The 27,790-nt window shown below is 45.0% G+C and overlaps 1 protein-coding gene across 1 annotated transcript; it reads left to right on the forward strand.

The window, feature by feature from the left end:
• Positions 1–607: 607 nt before the first annotated feature.
• On the forward strand, positions 608–27,584 carry LOC144457686 (sodium channel protein type 4 subunit alpha-like). Its single transcript, XM_078155746.1, has 12 exons — positions 608–613; positions 805–1,272; positions 7,578–7,713; positions 8,345–8,499; positions 10,719–10,892; positions 11,803–11,925; positions 18,057–18,335; positions 20,149–20,202; positions 20,530–20,667; positions 21,121–21,225; positions 21,905–22,175; positions 23,937–27,584. The coding sequence occupies exons 1-12, from the start codon at positions 608–610 to the stop codon at positions 25,142–25,144; spliced, it is 3,117 nt and encodes a 1,038-aa protein (XP_078011872.1). The 3' UTR covers positions 25,145–27,584.
• Positions 27,585–27,790: the final 206 nt, after the last annotated feature.

Genomic DNA, 27,790 nt, shown 5'->3' on the forward strand with positions numbered 1-27,790 from the left:
TCTATATGTCAAGGATTTCTGATGGTGCCCACTTCCAGTGCTAGTGGAAACTCTCAAACCTTTTGTAACTTGTAGTCTTAGACAGTTGCCATGTTAACACAGTTTATAAATACTCAATTTTCCTGACTCCAGATCTAGTTTTCTATTCATTGTATGACTCTGCCTCTCTCAGGTATATCTAGGCATGTTTAAAGGAGGAAATTTTTAAAAATGTAAGTTGTCATGTAAATTCCATTTCAATTCAATATATGTATCATTATAAATATGATCATGATGCATTTTCAGTATGCTAGCCATTGTTATTTTTATTTTTTCTTTGTAAATATATTTTGGCTCTTTATTATAAGACGTTTAAATATTTGATTGGTTGAATCTTAAAATAAAAACAAGCAAAGCAAGGAAAAAAAGGATTAACTGGAGGTGGGCCTGAGTCTAGAATCCTCAAAACAGGGGAGAGATGGAGTGCTCCTCCCCATCATCATGTCTCCATGATGTGTTCCACCTGCATCCACAAGTTCCTCTTTACAAGTCCAAACTGGAAAAAAGCCTGGTTGGTCTCTTCCTAGACAGGTCCTGGGTGACCTGCTGTTCTGCATCTCCTCCTCCGATGTGGGTGAGAAAAAGAAGTGACTGCTCATCAATCCCTGTTGCCTGGTTTGGGAGGTGGGCATAGGTTCTGCCAGTCTTTCCCTGCCTCAGACAGATGTGGAGGGGCCACAGAGTTGCCAAGGGATGGTAGGGCCCCTGCTTAGAGGGCACAAACTGGCCCTGAATGAGCTCAGTCACAGTTTCCTTTCCCTCCAGGTCCTGAATCTGTTCCTTGCCCTGCTCCTGAGCTCTTTCAGTGCCGACAGCCTGGCAGCCTCAGACGAGGATGGGGAGATGAACAACCTTCAAATTGCTATCGCTCGCATCTCCTGGGGCATTGATTATGCCAAGGCCTTCTTCCTGGCCCTCTTACATGGTCAGATCCTGGCTCCTGGGGACATGAAGCAGGGACCTGAGAAGGCTGAGGATGAGGAAGGTGGAGCAGAAGAGAAGAAGGAGCAGCAGCAGCAGCAAGAGGAAGAGGAAGAGTTAAAGAAGGACAACCACATCCTGAACCACATTGGGGTGGTGGAATGCTCACCGACTAGTATTGAACTTGACCACATGAACTTCATCAACAACCCATACTTGACAGTGCAGGTGCCCATTGCTTCTGAGGAGTCTGACCTCGAGATGCCCACAGAAGAGGAAACAGACACATTTTCTGAGGCTGAAGACATTAAGGTGAGCACCACACTGCCCCCCTGTCCTCTGTCCCCATAACAATCACAAAATCATGGAATTGGAGAGGTGAAAGAGACCTCAGTAACCATCTAGTTCAAATCAGACACAAAGGAATCCCTTTTATAATGTACATTTCAAGGACCCATGCAGATTTTTCTTGAAGTGCTCCAAGGAGGGGAAACCTACGCTTCTCAAAGCAGGAAGTTTTCTCTGACATTGAGCCTAAATTTCCATCTTGGCAGCTTCCACCTATTGATCCTGGATCTACCCTCTAGGGCAGGGGTGGGGAACCTGTGGCCTTGAGGCCACATGTGGCCCTCTAGGTCCTCAAGTGCTTCTGTTTGGATTCAAAGGGCCGCACTTGAGGACCTAGAGGCCACAGGTTTTCCACCCGTGCTCTAGGGCCAAAGAGAGCAAGCCAAATCCCTTTAACACTCTATTGCCCTTCAAATACTTGAAAACAGCTCATTTGTACCCCTTACATGCTTATGTCCTTAACCAGAAACCCATATGACTCTTCACCATGTTAGTTGCCCTCCCCTGGATACTCTCCATATTAATCAATGTAATTCTTAAACTATGGTACAGTTCCTTTTTGTTTGTTTGTTTTTAATACTTTTGAAATAGCAATTTTTCAAAAATTATCATATTTATTAATACTTTCCTCTACTTACTAATGCACTGGGCTTATGAACTAAAAACACTCAGTGACATTGCAGTAATGATCTATATACCTATATACTTTCTTTTTTCTTTTCACATTAGTTTTTAGCTTGTCACGACACACTGCTGACTCATATTGAGCTTGCAGTCAACTAAGACACCCAGATCTTTTTCAAGCAAGCTGTTGTGTGTAATCATGCTTCCCCTATCTTGCACTTGTGAAGTTGACTTTTTTTATACCTAAGTGTAAGACTTTTTTCATTTATCCCTACCCATTTTTGTTCCATTTGCATTTCCAGTACAAAGGTCATTCCCTTTGGCAGAGAAAACAAAAGCGAAATACCTAAACAACTCTGCCTTCTTTCCGTTGCCAGTTGTCACTATCTCATTTCATGTACTCCAAGGTGCTTTGGTCCTCCTTTTTCTCCCTATAAGCTTTACTATATAAAAAAAAAAGTTGTTGTCCTTAGCTTTCCTAATCAATCTTAGCTCATTCTAAACTTTCATGGTCCTGACACTATTTTTATATGACTTCGCTACATTCTTATATTAATCCCTCATTACCTGGCCTTGCTTCTGTTTTCTGTGAATTTTTAAAAAATCTAAATTGGATGGTGAGTTCCTTTTGTGTCTCATAATTTGTTGTTGTTCAGCCTTCTTCAATTCCTCATGACCCCTTCTGAGGTTCTCTTGGCAAAGATACTAGAGTGGTTTGCCATTTCGTTCTCCAGCTCATTTTACAGATGAGGAAACTGAGGCAAGCAAGGTTAAGTGACTTGCTCAGGGTCACACAGCTAGTAAGCGTATGAGGCAGGATTTGAATCACAAAGATGAATCTTCTTGACTCCAGGCCTAGTGCTCTATCTGCTTTACCACTTAGCTGCACCATTCTCATAATTATCTTCAGACAAATCCCATTTTTCTTCCTCACTGAAATTGTTTCCCTGTATGTTTTCAGGATTTCGTCCTTGAGTATATCCAATCTCTCCTGAGCTGACTTCCCCAAAAGAATGCTGACCCATGTGATCTTAGCTAGCCTTCCCCTGAATGCTTTGAAATCTAATTTCCCCAAATCTAAGATTTAGTTGGGATTCTGGCTGGGTTTTCTCTCCTCTATCACAGGCTCAAGGAAGGAGTACTCACTTCCCTGTAGAATTCCCACCATTTCTACCTTCACTATTAGTGAGAATCAAATCCAAAATAGAATTTCTCCTTATTGGCTCCTCAACCTTTTGAAAGATGAAAGTGTTACTAAAGCAAGTCAGGAAGGTATTAGCTGCTCTGCTTTTCTTTTGGGGGGGGGAGAAAATGAGAGAGAGAGAGAGGGAGAGAGAGAGGGGGGGGGAGAGAGAATGAAACAGATACAGAATAGTTGAAGTTCCCCATTCAAGTGCCCCATTTGTTTTAGACTTCTCATCTATTTCCCAAACTCCTCATCTATAGCCTCATTCTGTACAAGTGGTCTGTAGTATAATCCAATGACAAAAATAATTTCTATTTCTCCACCATTAACTTTCACCTAAACACTATCCACCATGTTTTCCCTTCTGATTCTTGGATTTCCTCACACAAGTAAACCTTCTTAATATTCAATGCTATATTATGATGCTCGTTCCACCCTACTTTTACCTCTTTTGTATGTGGTAAACCCATCCACGGCCATGTACCAGCCATAGGTTATGTCCCACCGTAACTGAGTGATACCTAAGAGACCAAACTTGCCTTTTTTTATGTTAGGACCCCTCACTCATCTTGCTTATGGTCTAACCTTTGGAAAAGTTTGTTTAGACATTTGAGGCCAAGGGTTTTTATTCCTGGCTCCTTTCTCAGATTTCGTCTTGTGAACTTCTGGGTGTCTTAACTACTATTCTTATCTGAGATAGCTAGATAGCACAGTGGATAGAACACTAGGCCTGGAGTCAGAGAGACCTGAGTTGAAATCCAGCTTCAGACATTTGCTAACTGTGAGACTGTGGGCAAGTCACTGAATCTCAGTTTTCTCAACTATAAAATGGGGATAATAGTAGCACCTACCTCATAAGGTTGTGAAGATCAAGTAAGACAATATTTGTAAAAAAAAAAAGTGCCTAGCACAGTGCCGGGCACATAGTAGACACTATATAAATGTTTATTCCATCCCCCTCTCCCCTTCTTCCCACATTGTAGCTATTCTTTGTGGTACTGAGCTTGGAGATATAAATAGACAGTCTTCTCTGTCCCTTTTAGTTTACAGCCTTTTTGATTAGATAATCAAAATATTAATAGCTACTGAGAAAGGCAGCATAGCATAGTAGATAAAGGGCTGGTTTTGGAGTCAAGAAGACCTGGGTTCAAATTCTGCCTCTGAAACACCCTGCACAAATCACTCAACTTGTTTAGGACCCCTAAACCAAACTCTAAATTTGTAAGGGCCTTTTTGGTTTGTTTGTTTTTGAGGCTGGTTCTCCCTATCAGGCTGGGAGCAAAGTTACTACGCACAGCCCAGTCCCACTCCTAATTTACATAGGTACTTTGACCTTCTCTGTTGTTGACCTGGGCCAATCTGACCCTTCTTATGCAGCCTGGTGGCTTCCTATCCCTCTGTCCCCACCTATGCTCTCAAGGACCTACCATATTGGTGTCATGCTTAGTACCCAGAAGCTCAGAACCCCATTGTTCAATCAGGCCTCTCCAGTAACAGGGATTATAGGTGTGCTTCATGCTGACTTCTTAAATCTATATTGGTAAAGGGAATTTCCAAATTAAGAGTTTCCCACATGGAAGAAACTCTGTAGATCTATGGGGGCAAACAAATTAAATCAAGGCAAATTTATATGGCTTTTTAAGGTTTGGGGGCGGCTAGATGGTGCAGTGGATAGAGCACCTGCCTGAAGTCAGGAGGACCTGAGTTAAAATCCACCCTCAGATACTTACTAGCTGTGTGACCTTGAGCAAGTCACTTAACCTCAATTACCTACCCCCCCCAAAAAAAGGAGCTTTTTAAGGTTTACTTAAATTTTCCTAACAATCTTGAAATACCTAGTTCTCTCTTTTTTCAATGTCTGAGCCTAGATTCACATCATGACACTCCACCCTCACTGACTCAAGATGCTTCCTCTTCTCCAACTTTTCTTTCTTTGAGTCTGTCCCTCCTCACCCCAACCCCCAGTCATTATTATGACTTCTGGATCTGTCAAAACCTTTATCTTTGTAAAGGGGACTGGATTCCCTGAGAGCACTGAGTCCTTTTCCTCACTAACTTTCTGTGTATCTATCTCTGATTCCCTCCTTATTTTTCCCCATAATGGGTTCACTCCCTCACTTCTGCCCCCCTCCCCAGCCTTACACATACAGTAAGAACTGAGCAATGTGTCTTATATCTCTCCGGTATAGGTTTTACTAGCTTGAAACAGCTTACCAGGAGATGGTGCTGTTGAACCAGGTCACAGTATCCAGATAGGGAATATTACTGTGGAGTATGGCAAACCACTGCGGCATCTTTGCCAAGAAAACCCCAAATGGGGCAATGAAGATTCAGATACAACTGAACAACAATAACAACAACCCACTCTCAGGACCACTAGGCCAAGGATTCTTTTTTTTGGGGAGGATATCACAGACCTCTTTATCAGTCTGGAGGATCTTTCCTTAGAATATATGCATTTTTAAAAATAATTGGAGGAAATGCCAAATTTCAGTTAGGGGTTAGTGAAAAGATTCCATTTTTTCCCCAACCACGTTCATTGATAACTAGAAATGGACCTCTGTACTAGAAGAAGGGGCCTCCCTAAATCTCTAAGATTTGGGGTAGGGGTTCAAGGAACTGGGGAGAGGCCTTAGAAACGGAAACAGAAAGAGGAATATGTCTCTGGGGAAAGCTTATTCCAGAGCACCTACTATATGTTATGCACTGTGCTAAGTTCTGAGTCTACAAAGAAAGGCAAAATTAAAGGAAATATGCCGGAAATTTGGGGGTTGGACCCATACGACCTTTGCCCTGAAAGTTCTGGAAAATGTGATACCAATCCACCGAAAGCCCAGTTCCTGCTGGGTTAGATGGTGATGATGATCATTTATAAGGCTGGAATCTATGTGGCATGTTAAAATTTACAGATTGCTTTGTATACATTATTTCATTTGATCTCCACCAAGACTCTGAGAAAAGTCCTTACAGGCATTATTACCCCCATTTTACAGGTGAGGAAATTGAGATTTAGAGAAGTGACTTCCCCATGGTCAAGTAAGTGTCAAAGATAAGATTCAAAGCACTCTTTGCATGACAATCAGTCAATAAACATTTACTGAGTCCCTACTATGTGCCAGGCACTGTGCTAAGGACCCCTGTACCTCAGTCCGGAGCTCAAAAACCCTTTCCCTCCATGCTCTGCATTTTTTCAGGGATAACCTTCTCTGGAAACTCAAAGATAGGGGGCCCTGGGAGCTCTGGGGATGAAGAGCTGGGGTTAGGGAGGATTTGGGAATCTGACTCTGAAAAACATCAGAGTCTGTCCTAGTCCGGGAAAGAAATATAAACTGCCTCAGAACCTCCCCACTTCCCCACCCCCACCTCTTGCTTTAGGGATCAAATTCCTATTGGGTTTAAACTGGAGGCCATTGGCTCAGAGATATTTTCCATCCTGCCTGGACACATTTTGCCAAACAGAACCTGAGGATTGAATCTTGTATCTGTGGAGCTCGTACTCCTCCTCCTCCTCCTGGTCTCCCATCTTCCCCTCACCTGGGACCCCCTTGACATGTCCCTATCTGCTCATTAAAGTATCCTCCCACTGGCTACTCCCTGGTCTTCATACTCACTGGCCCATTCCCCAAATTCCCTTAACTTCTCAATGAATTACTTGCTTAATTCCTCAATAATTCCCTCTCCTCATCCCTCTACTTCTCCAACCCTTAGAACATCAGCACCTCCCCCCACCCCACATACACATTTCATTGATCTGCCTCCTTAACTTCCTCCCACTTCTAGTTCCTTCCCTGTACCCATTACAGTCTGAGAGCTAGAAAGGGACCTGGGAGGTTCAACAGTGGTTAGAGCGTGGGCCTGGAGTCAGGAAGCACTGAGTTCAAATCTAGCCTCACTTACTAGCTACATGACTCTGGGCAAATCACATAACCTCTGTCTGCCTCAGTTTCCTCAACTGTAAAATGAGGACTACAATAGCACCTAAGTCCCAGGGTTGTGGTGAGAATAAAATGAGCTATTTATAAAGTATTTAGCACAGTGCCTGCCCACAGTGCTTAGTAAATGCTTGTTTCCTTTGCATCGTGTATGACCCTGAGCAAACTACTTAACCTCTCCGTCAGCCAAAGTTTCATCATCTGTAAAATGGGGATAATAATAGCACAAAACTTACTAGGTTGTTGTGAGGATCAAATGTGAAAGTGCTATATTAATGCAAGAGAGCTCTAGTCCAACCCCTTCATTTCACAGATAAGGAGACTGAGGCCCAGAGAGATTAGGTCACACAGGAGGTGTTCAGAGGTGGGATTCGAACCCAGGTTTTCCCAACTCCAAGTTTAGCGCTCCATCCACTACTTCAGGCAGCTTTCATCCATCCCCCTCCCTCCCAATCCACTGTCCCCGCCTCCAGCCTTCCTCCATCCCTGCCTGGGTCCGGGTCACTGGGCCCCTCTGTCCCCTGCAGAAGCCGCCCCCTCCCAAGTGTGATGGGAACTCCTCGGTATGCAGCACTGCTGACTACAAGCCACCTGAAGAAGAAGAGCAGCCCCAGGAAGAGGAGAACCCTGAAGGAGAGCTCCCCGAGGAGTGTTTCACTGAGGGTGAGAAACCTGTGGTCCCTGGGGCCAAGGCCACCCCCACTTCTTCTTTCACAGAAGATAGCGCCCTTGCCACGGCCAACATCGGAGGTCTTGTGTCGAGAGCCGTGCGGAAGGAGAGGACCCCCCCCTCCCCCGCCAACTCCTGGGCCCCAAACACATGCCGCTCCCTAATGAGGGCCGCAGGAATCCGAAGGAAAGCATTTTGCCTCCTCTCCTGGTCACCCTGTCTAAATCCTGACTCACCACGGGCCTCCCTCCAAGACCTTTCTTAGAACTAATTTAAATCCAGCCTGCCAAGACTGAATTCTACTCCTGCCTAGTTCGGTGGGTGTTAAAGGACAAGTCAGTGGAAAGAAGCCAGAGTTCCCCATGGAGACAGGAGGTGCTGAGATGCATCTCCCTCCTTCCCCGAGTCTTGGCTCATCAAAGATGATAAGTGGGAGTGGGACAAAGGGGTTGGGAAGTTCAGTGGGGAGATCAGGGGACAGAGAAATACAGAGGCCGTGTTCCTCTTAGGTGAGGCGGAAAGAGCCTCCTTTGGATGCTCCATGGGTACACAGGAGTTGTGACAGGCCCCCATGGGCCATGGTGTAGTGATCCTCTCTTCCTAGTAACCCTTCTTTCTTCACAGCCTGTGTAAAGAGATTCCCTTTCCTCTATGTTGACATCACCTCGGATCGGGGGAAAATATGGTGGAACCTTCGAAAGGCTTGCTTCAGGATGGTGGAGCACAATTGGTTTGAGACATTCATTGTGTTCATGATCCTACTCAGCAGCGGGGCCTTGGTGAGTGCCATCTACTGACCCAGTCCTGCTTCCACCATGCTCCTGGGGTTCCTTCCTAGAGCGCAGCCAAAGGGGAAGACACTATGTTCACACTGTTCAAACCAAAGTGCGTAGGTCCCTCTTGGCTACTCACAGCCACAGAAGGAAAAAGTATCCTAAATGATCCAGGTGTAGTTTCTCTTCTTTTAAAATTATTATTATTAATAGATAAATTATATAATTGTGTGATTTAATAATATAATAATAGCTAGAATTTATATATCACTTTAAAGTGTGCCAAGCACTTTATATATACTGTCACATTTGATCTTCACAACAACCCTGGAAGATAGGTACTATTGTTTTTCTCCATTTTCCAAATGAGAAAGCTAAGTACCAGAGACATTGTGACTTGTTTAGGGTCATACAGCTAGTAAATCTCCAAGCTGGGATTTGAACTCAGTTCTCTCTGGCCCTCTATCCACCATGCTGCCTAACTACATCATCTTTGGCTCTGGGAATATAGAAGAGGTTTTAAACATTTTTTGTATATTATGGATCCCTTTGATTTGGCAGTCTAGTTAAGTGTATGGACTCCTTCTCAGAGTGTTTCTAAATATAATAAGTAATACAACATCACTAATGTGAAAATATGTTTAATAGGAATGCATATGTATAGCATATCAGATTGTACACCATCTTGGGGAGGGAGGGAGGAAGGTAGAGGGAGAAAAATTTAAAACTCAAAAGCTTATGGAAGTGATTGTTGATAATCCAAAATAATTAAATATAGTAAGTCAAATACATAGGATTCCAAAGGAAATCAACTATATTGAAATACAGCTATAAAAATACATTAAAAAGGCATAAAAATATAAAAATACATATAAAAATATTTTTCCCATCCAAATTCATAGATCCCCTGAAATCTATCCACTGGCCCTTTTGAGGTCCCATGAACCCCAGTGTAAGAACTCTTGCTTTATAGGGTTTATTTTTTTTTTAAAAGCAATAGATTGGTCTCTCTTATTCTACTTTATTCAGGTTGGTGAATCTGCAATTACTGACTGTTGGGGATGAGAGGAGCTGGGAAAGAGGGTGTTTCCTAGGCCACTTGGGGAAGCCAGATTAGGATTCAACATATCGTTTAGATGCCACCTGCTGTACTAGGACATTTTTAATCTCCCTAGTTGTCAGTGATTTCTACCTCTTGAATTATTTGTTATTGTTTTTTATCTATCTATATGAATATTATAAATGCTCCTCCTCTCTATCCCTCTCAGAAAATGTTAGCTTCAAGGATAGATACCATTTCATTCTTGTTTTTATATCTCCACAGACTAGAACTGGACATCCTATAGAATGAGTGCTTAGTAAATGTTTGATGAATTGAATTAAAATTTAACATCAGCTTTTTTTTGATATTTTGCTCAATCTTGCTGAATTTTCTTGTATTAAAAAATGTCTTTGTCATAAGGGATAGCTAACTGGGAGAGGGAGAGAAAGATATGAGAAAAATCCAAGTGAAATAAAAGCAAAATATATCAAAAAAATCTTTTAAAAAAAAGCATCACTGTACATAATCCACAAAGAAGATAATTATTGAGATTGGATTGGATTGGACATAGATGAATAGTAGGGTTTGCTGTTTTTTTTAAGTCCCTTAGGGGAATTTTCTTACCTCTTTCAGGGTAGATATCTTAGAAATACTACTAGGATCATACACCTTAGTAGCTCTCCCTGCACTAGTCCATAACCCTGTCCACGTCATCTCCACTGAGGGTTGAATAATTCTACCTATCCCATTGAGTTAACTGGTCAGATTCTAGCTGGGTACTATTTTCTGGGGACTGGTAATATCATTTGTGGGTAGAGCTAGTGGCTAGGTAGAGCAGTGGAGAGAGCTCTAGGCCTGGAGTGAGGAAGACTCATCTTCTTGAGTTCAAATCTAGACTCAGACACTTACTAGCTGTGTGACCCTGGGCAAGTCATGGTACCTGTTTGCCTCAGTTTCCTCATCTGTAAAATAAGCTGGAGGAGGAAATGGCAAACCACTCCAGTGTTGTTGCCAAGAAAACCCCAAATGGGGTCATGAAGAGTTAGACATGACTGAAAATGACTGAACAACATGACTCGAGACCAACTCCTTCTTCCATCTCTCCCAACGTTGCTGCTAGGTGCACATCTTTCCATCCTTCCATCCCTCCAGGTGTGTTCATGGCTCTCTGTCCCTCATCTAGGCATTCGAAGACATCTACATTGAGCAACGGAAGGTGATCCGGACGATCCTAGAGTATGCAGACAAGGTCTTCTCCTATGTATTTGTCTTGGAGATGCTGCTCAAGTGGGTGGCTTATGGCTTTAAGGTGTACTTCACCAACGCCTGGTGCTGGCTTGACTTCCTCATTGTAGATGTGAGTCATCATGCTGGGGGCTAGTGTCACTGGGCTCCCTTCAAAGGTGGGGTGGGAGGGCAGCAGGAATGTCTGAGGGCCCAGGATCCCAACCAGGACTGTTCTTTTCAGCTTATGGATGCAGCAAGCTTTCATTAAGTGCCTACTGTATACCAGGCAAGACAAAAATGAACACAGTTCCTCTCCTCAAAGAGCTTGCATTCTAATGGAATATGTAGCCTAGCCTTCAAGGCAAGGGGATGTCAGAGCCTGGTATGTGCCCAAGGAATAGATAGAAAGATCCCAAAGAAACTCAAGCTGGACAAAGAAGAGACTGGATGGGTTTTGGGTGGAAGAAATGGAAAAGGAGGTAGGAATATGGGCAACTTATGATACAAATATCTCATATTTGTATAACCCTTTATCTTTTTCAAAGCCTTTTAACCTATTTTGCTTCATCTGATCCTCAAAATATTTCTATCAAGTAGGTAGGGTGATTATTTTTACCCCCGGTTTACGGATTAAGAAATTGAGGATTGAAAAGACCAAACGACTTGTCCAAGGTTATACCATAAGCAAAAATCAGAGATGGGGAGTACTTTCCATGTACTATTTACTATGTACTATGCTGCTTCCCTAAGCACTTGCTCACTTCTATTCTCCAAGAGGCAGGACTCAGGGATTATACAAGGGATTATTCCTGATCCTGAAGAGGTGGGGTGGGGGGAGAAATGACACATTGAAATTATGTCTTCAGGGGGAATGTGTCAATTAAGGGTCAGTTCTCTCTTGGCTTAGGAGAGATGAATGCAGCAGATAATATACCTTGGGTGGCCAGGGAGCCACAGCCCCTACTCTACCCCTGCCCCATGTACCCCTTGCCACTGGGTGTCCCCCTTGCTAATGCTTCCTCTTTGGTTTTTCTCACCAGGTCTCCATCATCAGCCTGGTGGCCAATTGGTTGGGCTACTCTGAACTTGGGCCCATCAAGTCACTCAGGACGCTTCGAGCACTCAGGCCACTCCGAGCCCTGTCCAGATTCGAAGGCATGAGGGTGGGTGCTCTAGGAACCTGGGACTGGGTGGGAAGAGAATCAGAGAGAGAATTTGAAGCAGAGGGCAGAGGGGGAGAGCCTCCAAGAAGATAAGTAATGAGTGAACTTGTTTTCAATGGTCAATAATCACTATTTGCTCTTCTCTTGCCCAAGGGACCTTCTAACTAAGCAAGAAAAAGCCAGAGAGAAGTCAGGAAGCCATATATCCATAGCCTATACTGCGGGTGACCCAGCCTCATTCAGAGCCAAAACGCTGACATACCTAGAAGCTTTTCACACCAAGGGCAGCCTCAGGCTAGGGTTTGCCGAGTGGCCCAGATTAAGTTACAATGGGGGGGGGGAGAAGGGAAGGAAGTTGGGTAGGCATGGAAAATAACAGAATGAGGCTTGGGATAGTCATGCGAAGTACCTAATTAAGAGGAAATATTTTCAGTTTGGATAACATCTACCCCAAATTCACAACTTGGTTTGTACATGGAAGCATCAATCAATTCTGGATCTCCTAGGATAGGAGAATAAGTGCAATAATTGTGGAGGCCCACATTCCTGCCTCATTCCTGAGTCCTATCCCTGCAAGGAAATGCCTTCTTAGTTAAGTCCCTTTGGGAAAACCTTCTCTCCACCATTAGCCCTCAGAGAGAACCCCATTACTTCTCTCTATCCTCAGATCGTGGAGGAGATAAAAAGTCTTATTTCACAAATCAAATTAGTAGTCCTTTCTTGAGAGCCTACTGAGCGCCCAAAGAGTCACAGGATTTTTTGAGCTGGAAGAGACCCTAGGGATGATGTGATCCAACTCACTTTACAGAGGAAGAAACTAAGACCCAGAGGGTTGTCATTCGTGACTTGCCCCAAGTCACACAGAGGGTAGGAAGTAGAGCTGGACCATGGGTTCAAACCCATGTGTTCTCTGTCTCCTGACTTGAAATCAAATGCTCCCCAATAACCTTGCATTAAGCCCCTTGGATCACAGAGAGTTGGAATGGACCTTAGACTTCAATTAGTACAACCCCTTCATTTTACAGATAAGGCAACTGAGGCCTGGGGAAGTTAAATGGTTTGCCCAAGGTCACACAGCTAGTAAATGGCAGGATTTGAACCTAGCTCTTCCAAACTAGAAGGCCAGTACTGTATCTATGACACCATGGAGTGGAGAGTAAGAGATTGAAGAGAACAGAAGACACAGCTACTGCCCAGTAAGAGGTAATAGCCTAGCTGTAGAGAATGTAGGGTAGACAGGTGGTGCAGTGCATAGAGTCAGGAAGGCCTGAGTTCAGATCTGGCCTCAGACACTTATTAGCTGTGTGACCCTGGCCAAATCACTTAATCCCATTTGCTTCAATTTCCTTATCTGTAAAATGAAATAAAGAAGGAAATGGCAAACCACTCTAGTATCTTTGCCAACAAAACCTCAAAAGGTGTCACGGAGAGTCAGACATGATGAACAGCAACGACAGATATGGAATGTAGGAGGTGTGATTATAAGGAAATGAGACTAGTTTTCTTATGGGGCCTCTACCCCCACAGAACATGATGCAATGGAGGACATTAAGACATATGCGTGGATGACAAAATGGTTAGGACTGGGGGAAGTGTAACTAGACAACATTTTGTGTGAAAAAACCCCCCGGGGGTTTTAGTGGACTGCAAGCTCAATGTCAGTCAGTAGTTTGGCATGGCTACCAAAAAAAAAATTAATGTAATCCTGGGCTGCATTGGAAGATGTTTAGTATCCAGAGAAAAGGAGGGGGATGGTTCCCATGCATTCTTCCCTGGTCAGATACCATCTGGAAAATCGTGTTCAATTCTGGGGTCCACATTTTAGGAAGGATGTTGACAAAAGCGGGAGTGTGTCCAGAAGGGCCAACCAAGATGGTGAAGGCACCGGAAAGTACTCCACACATGATAGAAGGAGCTGGAAATAGAGGGTGAGGGGTGAGGGTGGAGGCATGGATAATTAGGCAGAGAGGGGAATACAACTGAGAATCTGAGAGAATGTCATAGGGAAGAAAGATTCTGTTTGGCTCCAGAGGGTAGAACTGGGAGTGATTGGCTGGAAGTCTTAGAGAGAGAGTCTGACTCCATGTGAGAAAAAAAAATTCCTGACAATTAAGGCTGTCTACAGCTGGGATGGGCACCCTTGGCACTTGATAAGCTGACAGGCTCTAGAGGTCTTCAAAGAGAGAGGCTGGAGGCCTTTGGGCCAGGGCTACCGCTGAGAGGATCCCTGCTGTAGCAGGAATCAGAGCAGGTGAATTCTGAGGCTCTTTCCCACTCAGGTCCTGTGATTCTGTGAATGTACACTTTGTCCAAGGGTGGAGGGGCCCAGAGAAAAGGAGTGAGTTGACTCAGTGGGATTCTTTGGGGAAGGCTGACTGGGCAACCATGAAAACAAAGACTCAAGTATAGAAAGGAAGCCAGCAGGCCCTGCTGAATCGGAAGCAACCTGGCATGTGAGGTAGAGAACCTTCTTTCTCTTCCCATGAAGGAGTTTGAGTTCATCCTTAGAGGCAGCTGGTGGCACAGTAGATAAAGCAATGGGCCTGGAGTCAGGAAGACCCAAGTTCAAATCTGGCCTCAGACACTTACTATCTGTGTGACCCTGGGCGAGTTACTTGACTTCAGTTTCTTCAGCTGTCAAATGAGGATAATAATAACATCTACCTCTCAAGGTTGTCGTGAAGATCAAATAAGATAATATTTGTTAAAAAGCACTTACCACAGCGCCTGGCACATAGTATGTGCTGTATAAATGCTTATTTGTTGTTCCAGCTATGTCTGACTCTTTGTGACCCCATTTGGGGTTTTTGCAAAGATTCTGGAGTGGTTTGCCCTTTCCTTCTTCAGATCATTTTTATGGAAGAAGAATTGAGGCAGTGACTTACCCAGGGTCACACAGCTAGTAAGTGTCTGAGACCAGATTTGAACTCACTAAAATGAGTCTTCCTGACCTCAGGTCCTGCATTCTATCCATTGTACCACCTAGCTACCCCCATAAATGCTTATGTCCTTCCCCTAATTCTTCCTGGTTAGCATACTCTAAACTTTATTTACCTAGAATCTCTGAGGTGAGACCAATCTAAATTTGTGAATTTTGATAGATTTTTAAACAGAGATGCTGTTTTATGACCTCGAAAACACAGTGGTCTGTCTAGGTAGCACAATAGATAGAGCGGTGAACCTGGAGTCAGGGAGAAGACCTGAGTTCAAATCCTATCTCATTTACTAGCTTGTGTAACCCTAAGTAATTCCCTTAACCTTTCTGGGCCACAGCTTCCTTAAGTGTAAAATGAGATGATAATAGCACCTACCACCCAGGGTCTTTGCCAGGATCAAATGAGGTAACATCTGTACAATGCTTCGCAAACCTTAAAAGCTATTATTATCATCATAGCCTTTTCAGGTTTGCAAAGCGCTTTAAATATCATCTTATTTGATCCTCACAAAAAAACCTATGTGCTATTATTATCCCCTTTTTACATATGAGGAAACTGAGGCCCAGAAAATAACTAGGGTTTGAATGGGGGACCTCTGACTTCAAATGCAGTGTCTTTCCCCTATCCCATACCGCCTCCCTTCTGCTTTCCTCCAGCATATAAGGAACCACTTCAGAGTTTTAGGGACTTGGGGTCCTGAGCTGGGATAGAAGGGCCGGTTGGCCTCCAACCTGGAACCTTGCTTTCCTCTTCTCTATTAGGTTGTGGTGAACAAACAGCTTTGGGTAACAGGCTGAGTTTCCACTGAGCCTATAAGCAATCAGTGGCCACCTCAAGTCTCCGTGTGGGGAAGTGACTGATGGAAATAAAATTTGAGAAAGCTAATAATAGCTCACTCTTATATATCCTGCTTAGTTACAGAGCACTTAATATACCACATTTCATTTGATCTTCACACATAAAAATAGCATGACAAATATTGGTTTCCACATTTCATAGATAAGCAAACCGAGTCTCAGAGAAGTTAGATGCTTCATCCTTTGGCAAATAGATAGCGAGCCAGACGGACCCAGGATTGGAACCTAGGCCTTCTGACTCTCACTGCAACGCTCTTTTTACCACCTCATGCAACGTCTGTGATAAACCACAGGTCTGAGAAAGGGCTTCTAAGCAAATTAATAGAGTAAACAATGTTTGTTGTTGTTGTGAGCCCATGTGGGGCTTTCTTGGCAGAGATACTGGAGTATTTGCCATTTCCTCCTCCAGCTCATTTTACAGATGAGGAAACGGAGGCAAATGGGGTGAAGTGACTTGCCCAGGGTCGCACAGCTATTAAGTGTGTTTGAGGTGAGCTTTGAACTCAGGTCTTCCTGATTCTAGGCCTGGCACTTTATCCACTGCATCACCTAGCTGCCCAATGTGTGGCTGATATTTAGCCAATTGTTTTAAGTGTCCACCTGTATACAAACAGTTTGCTTATTACAATTTTTCTTACCCCTTCGTTAAAACACTTCAGCCTAGTCTCTACTTGGCAGTCCATCGTTGGCTTCTCTCCTCCTTTCCCAGTTCTGCTAAGTACTCCAGGAAGTCTTCCCTTCTTAACTCCATTCATTTCTCCTCCTTTCTTTACTTTTTTTTGTGTGTATATGTGTCCTAACCCCACTATCAGGCTGAAAGTTTCCAGATGATGGAAAGGTTTGTAAAGCACTTCATAAGTATCTCATTTGATCCTCACAACCACCATTGGAGGTAGGTGCTATTATTATCCCCATTTTACTCTTCAGGAAACTGAGGCAGAGAATAGTTAAGTGACTTGCCCAGGATCATACAGCTAGTAAGTGTCTGAGGCAGGATTTGAATTCAAGTCTTCCTGACCCCAGATCCAGCTCTCTAATCCACTGTATCACCTGATTTAGTTAATATGGACAATAGTATTTGAGGTTAATATAACAGCGTCTCTGTTTAAGGGTGGTACAAAGGATAGAGCATTGGGCCTAGAGTCAGGCAAACCTGAGTTCAAATCTGACCTCAGACACTTACTGGCTGTGTGACTCTGGGCAAGTCACTTCAACCTGTTTGCTTCAGTTTCCTCATTTGTAAAATAAGCCAGAGAAGGAAAAGGCAAACCACTCTGATATTTTTGCCAAGAAAATCCCAAATGGGGTCACAAAGAGTCAGATACAACTGAAACGACTGAACAGCGACAAGAAACTCTGTTTAAAAAAAATCTACCAGAATGCACAAATTCAGACTGGCCTCTGCTCTGGTATTCTGAGTTAGTGAGGCTAGACTATGCTAACCAGGCAAAATTAACTGCAACTCCTTCATGGGAAGAGAAAGAAGGTTTCCCACCACACATGCCAGCCTGCTTCAGATTCAGCAGAGCCTGGTGGCTTCCCTTCTATGCTTGAGGCTGTTTTCATAGTTGCCCAGTCAGTCAGGGGTGGGAGGAAGGGGAGAAAAAGTAATCATGTGTGGCTGAGGCCTCAAGTTTCTTATTTAGGGGGAGGGGAGCCAGGCTGGAGTGTTTGTCCCTTGCCCAGTGACCTGTGGCAGAGATACTTCCAGTGAAAACCCCCTCCTCCCATCTCCTCAACCCAGGCGGCCACATTGCGAAATGATTAGAGAACCCCACACTGATCTCATAGAAAGGTCCTTTCCCTGACCACAGATGGATACCAGGACCCTTCCCAATAGCTCTCCATCCTCTAATCCCTTGTTTTCACTTCCCAACCCAACCTTCTACTCCCAGACACATGACTCTTTCCAGGCAAAATCTTATCCATTGTCCCTTCTCCATTCTCTACCAACCCCTAGCTCTGAACTTTTGCTGGTGGCTGTGCCACAAACTTAGGCCAGCTTCCTGGCTTCTCTCCTCCTTTCCCAGTTCTGCTAAGTACTCCAGGAAGTCTTCCCTTCTTAACTCCATTCATTTCTCCTCCTTTCTTTACTTTTTTTTGTGTGTGTATGTGTCCTAACCCCACTATCAGGCTGGAAGTTTCCAGATGATGGAGGCTATTTCACCCTACTCTACTCTCACCCAACAGCTTATGAACCCCTAAGCGCAGTCAGCCCCTTCCTCCACTGGACTGGGGCTCAGGGTCCTGGCATTCTAGGCAGGATGGAGAGGGGAAGCTGTCTGGGTCCCAGTCTGTGACACCTCCCCCCACAACCTGCCTGTCCCCCTGCTTCCAGGTGGTGGTGAACGCCCTTCTGGGCGCCATCCCCTCCATCATGAATGTGTTGCTCGTCTGCCTGATCTTCTGGCTCATCTTCAGCATCATGGGGGTCAACCTATTCGCAGGGAAGTATTACCGATGCATCAACACCACCACCTCGGAGATTTTTGACATCTCTGTTGTCAACAACATGTCGGACTGCTTCAAACTGATGAATACCGGGGAGGTCCGATGGGTCAATGTCAAGGTCAATTTTGACAATGTGGGCCTTGGCTACCTCTCACTGCTGCAGGTGGTAAGTGGAGCCCGCTGCATGGCAGCTCTAGGCCTCCAGGCTGTCAACTCTACCCCACTCATCTCAACTGGGCTTGTCCCCAGTTCTTTCTCATGACGTCCTCATTCACATTTGTTGAAAACCTACCTGCTCTGCAGGAAGTATTGCACACTGGGGCTTAGTGGACTGAGTTTTAGACTTGAAGTCAGGAAGATCTGGGTTGAAAACCTACTTCTGATATTTCTTTGCTCCAACACTTAGTACGGTACCTTAACAAGTGTTTGTTGAGCAACTGAGTGACCCTAGATAAGTCACTTAGCCCCTGCTTACCCTCAACTTCCCCATCTGTAAAATGTGAATAATAGTGATACCTACCTAAGAGAGGTGATGTGAAAATCAAACTAGATAAGACACAAAAAGTGTTTTATGAACCTCAGAGGTTTGTAAAGAAATAAATAAAATTTGGCTATTGTTAGTTATTATTATTATTATTATTATTATTATTATTTCACCTCTCTGGGTGTCAGCACCTACCTCACAAGACTGTTGGGAGGCTCAAGTGAAATAATATATTCCAAATACTTTGCATATTTTAAAGAGTAATGTAAAGTGTCAGATTTTGTTGGAGCACCTTGCTAGGGACCTCAGTTCAATCCCTCCAGACTCTGCTTTAGAATTATCTGACAGAGAAGGAGAGAGAGGCGGGCAGTCACCCCCCTCAGGCTGTCATTTTTGTCTCCTCTGCTTGGTCTTGTCCCTGTTTCTACAGCTACAGTGACTCCCTGATCTTCCTGTCATCTGGGGTGGGGCTCTCATAACAACCTCCACAGTAATAATAATAAGAATTTGCATCTGCATAATATTAACTCAAATGTATCTGGCCTTTAAGATGATTAGTTTATAGAACATTTTCACAAACATTTTCTCATTTAATCCTCCCAGCAGCTTCGTGAGGTAGGTAATGGATTCAGATTTCCACAGCACTTTGATGTCTGCAAAGCATTTGCCTCACAAGAACCTGTGGGTCAGGCAGTGCAAATATTATTTTTTATTCTGATATTTCAGGTGAGGAAACAGGGGTTGAGAGGTTAATTGACTTGCCAAAGGTCACCCAGCTAGTTAATGGCAGAGTTAATGGGACCCTACAGGTCCAGGGCCCGTACTCCTTCCTTGTCCAGCATTCTTTCCACTATGAGGGAAACCTCATCACCCAGCACCCACCCAACACACACACACACACACACACACACACAGTATAGAGGGTCCTGGATGCTGGTGCTTTAAGAAGATGCCACAGAAAGGGGTCTGGAATATTGATTATTATGCCCTGAGGTCATGAACTGGGGAGGTTCCCAGCCTAGCCCTACTTTGCAAAACTTGGTCACTTCCTGCATGCTGGGAAAGCTCCTGACTCTCATTGTCCTTAGTATTCATTTCCCTCCTAGATTGGGAGCTAGGATGGCACTTAAAGGTTATTGAAGAGTCTAAACCCCTTGTAAATAAGGAAACTGAGGTCCAGAGGGTCAAGTGACTTGTCCTGGAGTCATTCAGCTACCAAGTATCTAAGTCAGGATTTGAACCCAGATCTTCCTCATTCCAGCATTCTGTTACATCATCCACCCTCACCCTGGGGCTCGGGGCAGCCACCCTGGCCCAGCTGATACCCCTGCTGTTGGGAAGGCAGAATATGAGAACCAGCTTTGCGCTTTGTGGTGGGTGGGAACTGATTTACAAAAACTAGAAGGACAGGTGGATTGATGGGTCTTCCAGTAAGTAGATGGACTCTCCTTCTCCCATCAAAATGCTTCTGACTTTCTCCTTCAACTTTCTCCAGGCTACTTTCAAGGGCTGGATGGATATCATGTATGCAGCTGTAGATTCCCGAGAGGTCAGTGAAACTGGAACACACAGACACACCTCCCAAATCCTTAGCTTGACAGGTTGGATGGAGGAAAAGGAAGATGAGCAACTCCCCTTGATCTTCCAGCCCTCCGCGGAACTCTGACCTGTAACGTGATGTCTTTTCCTGTGCTGTTCCATCCCTAGCATTGCCAGAGGCGCAGCCCTGTCTCCTCTGCTCTCCTCCTCTGGAGGAGAGACCCTCCCTTACACAGTGGGATTCCATTCTATGATGGGGTTGTGGGGGTGGGGAGAGGTAGCTCTGTCTGTCTCACTGGGTAGCTAATGCTCATTCACCCTCATTTTGACTCAAAAGGTTGAAGAACAACCCCAGTATGAGGTGAATATTTATATGTACATCTACTTTGTCCTCTTCATCATCTTTGGCGCATTCTTCACCCTCAATCTCTTCATTGGAGTCATCATTGACAACTTCAACCAGCAAAAGAAGAAGATGAGTATCATACCCCAGCCATCCACCTCCTTTCCTTCTATTCTTTTCTCTCTTCCTCTTTGTCCTCTTCCCTACCTGTTCTCCCTTTACTTCTATTCCTTCTGTCTTCCCTTCCAGTTCTTCCCCCTTCCCTATGGCCCCATCTCCTCCACTTGCCAATTCCCACAATCTTTTCGTTACTTGTGCAAGCCATTCCTTCCATTCGCCCCCCCCCCCTTAATCCCTTGGCCTTTTAGAATCATAGAATGACACGGTGACAGAGGGCTTAACCTTCCTTCTGGCTTGACTTTCAGTTGCCTTATTGAGCCAGGGGTCTCCACAAACACCTATACCTTTAGTGGTTCTCAGAGTCATTATGCAGATAGAACTAATTACTTGGTGTTGTGAGGATACTGGGGGGTTGAGGATATGGGCAGGGGCTTCCCCATCTAAATGGGCTTATTCCCACTATACTTTGGAGGAAAGGACATCTTCATGACAGAAGAACAGAAAAAATACTACAATGCCATGAAAAAACTGGGTTCCAAGAAGCCACAGAAGCCAATTCCTCGACCTCAGGTATAGTCTCTATGGGATGGTGGAGGGGGGAATGGAAGTGGGGGAGAATGAAGTGCCTCATCCCCATGAAAGCCCAGAATGCTCCCTCAACCTGCTCTTCCACTTCCAATAATTATCTTTTGATTTGCTACTCTCAGTGAATCCATGTTTAAAGAATTTTATAAATATTTTTGTTTATATTTCTATATACTGGCTTTCCCTGCTCCCCCATCTCAGCACCTCTCCCTTACCCATTGGACAAGGTCCTTCTTGAAGAGTGAGGATATGGGAATGTTAGTCCTGTGTCCCAAGTGGGCAACGCCTTGAGCATGAACCAAGCAATGGGACATATCCCAGGCTGAGAGAGCTGTCAACCAACGGGTCCCCTGAAATGAGATGCTCCTCCAGAAAAGGCCCTTGCCCTAAAGGATCCCACAAAGGATTCCCTGATAGGGGTGGATTCCAGAGGAACTTCTAGCTGGGGAGAATGGTCAGGCCTGGCATTAAGTCAGCCCCAACTCATTCTATCCCCATCCCCCACTCTCACAGTATCTGAAGGCTCCTCCCAGGTGACCTGACGCACCTTCTTTCTCTCTTTTCTGTCTGTTGTGTCCTGTGCTATTTGCTTCTCTGTGTGTCATATGGCTCTCTATGTCCTTTCTGAATCCTCCCATGTCCCATCTCCCATTTTGTGCTAAAGAACAAGATTCAGGGCATGGTGTATGACTTTGTGACCAAGCAGGCGTTTGACATCACGATCATGTTCTTGATCTGTCTCAACATGGTCACCATGATGGTAGAGACAGATGACCAGAGCCAGCTCAAGATTGACATTCTTTACAACATCAACATGGTCTTCATCATCATCTTCACAGGCGAGTGCGTGCTCAAGATGCTAGCGCTGCGTCAATACTACTTCACTGTTGGCTGGAACATCTTTGACTTCGTGGTGGTGATCCTCTCCATTGTGGGTGAGCCCCTGCTCAATGGTCACCAGGTGCCCCTTGCTATATACACATGCTTGAGTCTTCCCTACCACACCCAGACATGTATACACATAAATCTGCCCTCACCAATAAAGAGACCCATCTCAAGAAACTCTAGCATGCTGATGAACCCACATAGGAATACACTAGGGTAATATTGTATTGTATTATTGTATATTAGGGGCAGCTAGGTGATGCAGTGGATAGAGAGCTGGTCCTGGAGTCAGTTCAAATCTAGGCTCAGACACTAGCTGTGTGACTCTGGGCAAGTCATTTTACCCTGTTTGCCTCAGTTTCCTCATCTGTAAAATGAACTGGAGAAGGAAATGGCAAACCACTCTGATATCTTTGCCAAGAAAACTCTAAAAAAGGTGTCATGAAGGGTCAGACACAATTGAAAAAAGACTGAACAATAACGACAAAGTCCTTGCCACCTCTAAATCTGTAATCCTATTATCTCTGATTCTATTAGTTGGTCCATGTCCTTCCATCAGTGCTCTACACACATATACATGTACACTCAACTATATACACAGGTTCTAGCAGAAACACAAATAGGCATGTGTGAACATGCTGACCACCACATATATGAATGTACCCTTGCATATAAGCAGACATACTCATACATCTGAAAATCTAGAGGTGTATACACATACACACAGACATAACTAGGCACACATGCACCTGTAGAACACAGAAATGTGTACACATACGCTCTCTCACACACAAACCCCAAAATCTAGATCCTATAAGGAGACAAATCTCTCCCCAAGCCATGGTTCACCTTCAAAGGGATGAAGGCAAAGTAGTGAGTCATTTTTCCCACTCTCCCAGACTTCTGGGAAAAGCCTGGCTATTCAGAGGATCTCCTGGCAAAGCCCGGCAACAGCAAATTAGGAGACATCTCCAATATCAGGGACACCCCCAAAGGACAGAACCAGGAACATTGGTAAAAATGAAAGGCAAATTTAAGCTTAATGCCAGGAAAAACTTCCTAACAATTAGCTATCTAAGGGTAACGGATTGTTTTAAGAGAGGGTTCCTCCGCATTTGAGTTCTTCCTCCAGAGGCTGAATGATCATTTGTCACGTATATTATAACAGGAATTCTTATGCGAGTGCCGATTGGACTAGGTGGTGTCTAGGGCCCCTTCCAAGTGTCAAATTCTATGATTCTATAACCCCTTCGTCATTCTTAGGAAGCCAGGCCATTAAGCTAAAAAGCTGGGGCTTCAGAACCTCCTCTATAGAGAAGAAAAAAAAAAAGGTTCTCCTCAAAACCTGCATGTTCTATTGTCCCTAGGAGCAGGTAAGGTGGCTAAACCTTACCTCTTCCTTGCCTCCTCTTAGGATATATATGCTTTGTAGACATCCTCACCTTCCCCGTAGAGAGACAACTCCTAATCAATCTTTCTCTCTCTCTCTCTCTCTCTCTCTCTCTCTCTCTCTCTCTCTCTCTCTCTGTCTTTCTGTCTGTCTCTCTGTCTCTGTCTCTGTCTCTCTCTTCTCTTGCTTCTCTCCCTTCTTGCTTCTCCTTGACTCTCTCTCTTTGTCTCCTCTATCTTTGCATGTGTCTCTCTTTTCTCTTTCTTCTCTCTCTTTTTGCTCCTCTTTCTTCTCTTTCTTCCTCTCTTCTCTTTCTCTTCTCTCTCCTCTTTCTTCTCTCTGTCTCTCTGTCTCTGTCTGTGTGTGTGTCTCCTCTGTCTCTCTGTCTCTGTCTCTGTCTCTCTCTCTCTCCCTCTCATAGGCCTTGCCCTTTCTGACTTGATCCAGAAATACTTTGTTTCACCCACATTGTTCAGAGTGATTCGTCTGGCTCGGATAGGGCGCGTCCTTAGGCTGATTCGAGGTGCCAAGGGAATCCGGACCTTGCTCTTTGCCCTCATGATGTCTCTGCCTGCCCTCTTCAACATTGGCCTGCTCCTCTTCCTTGTCATGTTCATCTATTCCATCTTTGGCATGTCCAACTTTGCCTATGTAAAGAAAGAATCTGGCATCGATGACATTTTCAACTTTGAGACCTTTGGCAACAGCATCATTTGCCTTTTCCAGATCACTACCTCGGCTGGCTGGGATGGGCTTCTGAACCCCATCCTTAACAGCGGACCCCCTGACTGTGACCCCGATCTGGAGAACCCAGGCAGCAGCGTTAAGGGTGATTGTGGCAACCCTTCCATAGGCATCTGCTTCTTCTGCAGCTACATCATCATCTCCTTCCTCATTGTTGTCAACATGTACATCGCCATCATTCTGGAGAACTTCAACGTGGCTACTGAGGAGAGCAGTGAGCCATTGGGGGAGGATGACTTTGAGATGTTCTACGAGACATGGGAGAAGTTTGACCCAGATGCCACACAGTTCATTGCCTACAGTCGCCTCTCTGACTTTGTGGACACCCTGCAGGAGCCGCTGAGGATTGCCAAACCCAACAAGATCAAACTTGTCACTCTGGATCTTCCCATGGTCCCTGGAGACAAGATTCACTGCCTAGACATACTCTTTGCTTTAACTAAAGAGGTTCTAGGGGACTCCGGTGAGATGGATGCCCTCAAACAGACCATGGAGGAAAAGTTCATGGCGGCCAACCCATCCAAGGTCTCCTATGAACCCATCACTACTACCCTGAAGAGGAAGCATGAGGAGGTATGTGCTACAAAGATCCAGAGAGCCTACCGCCGGCATCTGCTTAAGCGTTCAGTGAAGCAGGCCTCTTATCTCTACCGGCATAGTGGAGACAGCAGTGGGTCTGAGGCCCCAGAGAAGGAGGGGCTGATTGCGGATACCATGAACAAGATGTATGGGAACAACAGCTCCCAGAAAGAGGAGGATAAAGCAACAGGGGAGGCTGGCCCTGCCCTGGGTCTCAAGCCCATTGATGCTCCAGACTCAAGCCAGTCATCCCCAGAGCCACAGCGGCAAAGAGTACGCCCTGGAGTCAAGGAGTCACTTGTCTAATAAGATGGGGATGGATATTTCCTTCAGTGGGCTCTGCCCCAGGTGGGCTCCCCTGTTGAACCCTGTACTCCAGCCTATAGGTTTTAGTTGTGTGATGGAGGCATGCTTTGAGATGGGGTGATGCCCAAATCCATCTTGGGGGAAAAGATTTGGCCATTTGGGCTTTCACCCTAGAATCCGGAGACCTTTCTCCCAATCTTGCACAGTCCGTGTGAAATGTGAATTGTCTACTGCTGGCTGAAAGAGCCATAAAAGCCTCAAGAGTTGGGGTGAGAAGCTTGAGTGTCTGTCCGTCCATCTGTCTCTCCTCAGTTTCTCCTATTAGTCACTGGGGCTACTCTCTCTCTCCCTCCTGGGGGCTGCCATATATCTCCTCTCTGCCTGGGGGCTTTAGGACCTGATTGCTTTCTTCAGGCATTCACTCCATGGCCAGTCACATACAACCTAAAGCCCCCACAAGCTATACTCAGCCCTCACAACCAATCAGCTGAGTTCACATCTTCAGTGTCTTAAGGGCTGCCTAGCCCCCTTTCCCCAGAGGAATTCAGCCACCCACCCCTCTCAGAAGAGAATGATGTCTTAAAAGCCGAGTCCATGGGGAGCACCATCTTTGGGGCCCATGCCAGCTCCAAGCATCTTCTAAACCTGGCCAGCACCCCCACCAGCTTCAGAACTCTCTAGAAAGATGATCCATCAGAAATCTTATTGGTACTGACACAGCCTCACAAACAACTCTGACATTTGGACCACCAAGTCATCAGTTAGGAGGATGTGGATCACAGGGACCTCCATTTGGTGATCCTGCTGAGACTTGTCTTCCTGGTCCCTAACCAAACTGGCCATATCCCCTTGGGAGCAGATATGAATAAGGATATGATTTTGGAATTGTATTTTTCCGTGAACTGTGGTTAACCAGGTGTCAAGATCAGCAACTGTGTTATGTGCCAACTGTGCTGATAACATAAACATGGCTAAAGTGTAAAGTTCTTTGCTGGGGTTGTCCAGACTGTGTGGGAGGAAGAAAAAGTTTCTGTTATTGGGGGAAGGGAGTTGGGGGGGTATTAGAAGAGCAGGCTAAAGCCCACCCCACTCTAGAGAACTACATTATCTTTTCTCCTTCAAGACCTAGTGATTATCTCTCCCTTACACCCTCTCCACCCACTACCCCACCTCTTTCATTCTACCATTTCCCTAAGGGCAAGAGATCCTAGGAATAGAAATGATTAATCCCATTTCTGTAAAAGAGGACAGTGAAAGCCCAGTAAGTAGTACCTTCAAAGCCCCCAAAGGGATTCAAGTGTTCTGGTCCCAAGTGCTAGGAGCCATACCCTTGACAACCTACAAGCTTGAGGCAAAAGGCACCTCATGTTATCCCAGCTGATCTGGAGATAGCCACTATCCTTCTAGAGCTCTGCCCTGTTTACCCCCCAAGAGATCAGGGAGAAAGTTCCAAGGCCAGCGAGGGAATCTGAGAAGCTGCTCAGGGAATGATTTGTTTTAGACACACTTCCCTCCATGTGTATGTGTGTTTATATATGTATGCATATATGTGTGGGCACATACATGGTATGTTTGTCTGGTGGCTGGGCCTCATGTTTGTCAGTTTGAGAACTAGATTGTCCCAAGTTCCTCTTCTTCTTCTCATTTCTCGTGAACAATTTGACTAAAGTTCAGGAAACCGTAAAACCTTCAAAACAAGAGCAGTTTGTGTGTGTGTGTGTGTGTGTGTGTGTGTATAAGCATGAACACTTATTGCTCACCTCTTTGGCATTGGGTCTCTCTCCATCTCTCCATCTCTGGATCTCTCAGCATCTCTAGGCATCTTTTTGCCACTCCATAGTAGGCGTCTATGTCTGTGTGTCTCCCTTATCTCTCCTACTTCCCACTTTTTGTGTTTCTCTTCAACCCTTTGCATATTTTTCTGTCTCTTTCCCTTCTGTTTTTCTGTGCCTATGTCTGGTTCTCCCCCTTGCCTCTTTCCATCTGTCTCCGTCTCATCTATTTTTTCACTGTGTTCATTCAAATAGTAGGGCTTCTCTCTGTCCACCATCCTGGCCAGCCCTACTCTCCTTCCCTGGGCTTGAAAATTTCTCTTGAAGTGACAGAAAATTCTTAGACTGGAAGCCTTCTGTCTGTGTGGCTAAGATTGATTTTCTGTGTACATGTCTTGAAAGGGGTTGGAATCCTAACCCTTCTCCCCAATTCTGGGCCTAGCCCTCGCCTCTCAACCCCTCTGAAGTTCAGACTCTCCTTTCCCTCCCCTGCCCCACCCCACCCCTGCCACACATACATTGGGCAAAGCAGGATTGTTGACCATTGGGAACAGGAGTGTCCCTAGGGTGGGCCTTGTGAGCTGGGTGGGGATGATGCAGCTGCTCTGAGCCAAGTAAGGAGAAGCCTGTTTCCTTTGTATATTTCTTACAATAAACATCAACCCAAACTGGTCCTGTTGTCTGAGTTGGACAAGGGAAAGGAGACACTGTGGAAATGGGGGGGGGCAGTGTATATGAGAGGGGAGGGATGATGGGAATAAGATCATTAATTTAGAGCTTTGGACTTTAGACTTTGGACATCATCCGGTCTAACCCTCTTATTTTGCAAATTCAACTAACACCCAGGGATGGGAAGTGATTTTTCCCCAGCTTA

The sequence above is a fragment of the Phascolarctos cinereus genome, unplaced genomic scaffold (assembly GCF_003287225.1).
Source record: "Phascolarctos cinereus isolate Bilbo 61053 unplaced genomic scaffold, phaCin_HiC Scaffold_5;HRSCAF=322, whole genome shotgun sequence".
In the NCBI taxonomy this organism is placed as follows: Eukaryota; Metazoa; Chordata; class Mammalia; order Diprotodontia; family Phascolarctidae; genus Phascolarctos; species Phascolarctos cinereus.

Bases quoted from the DNA above. Each gene is read 5' to 3' on its own strand.
- LOC144457686 (XM_078155746.1), top strand. The intron at 7,714-8,344 runs GTGAGAAACCTG...CTTTCTTCACAG, and splicing joins CGAGGAGTGTTTCACTGAGG to CCTGTGTAAAGAGATTCCCT. The intron at 21,226-21,904 runs GTATAGTCTCTA...TTTGTGCTAAAG, and splicing joins AGCCAATTCCTCGACCTCAG to AACAAGATTCAGGGCATGGT.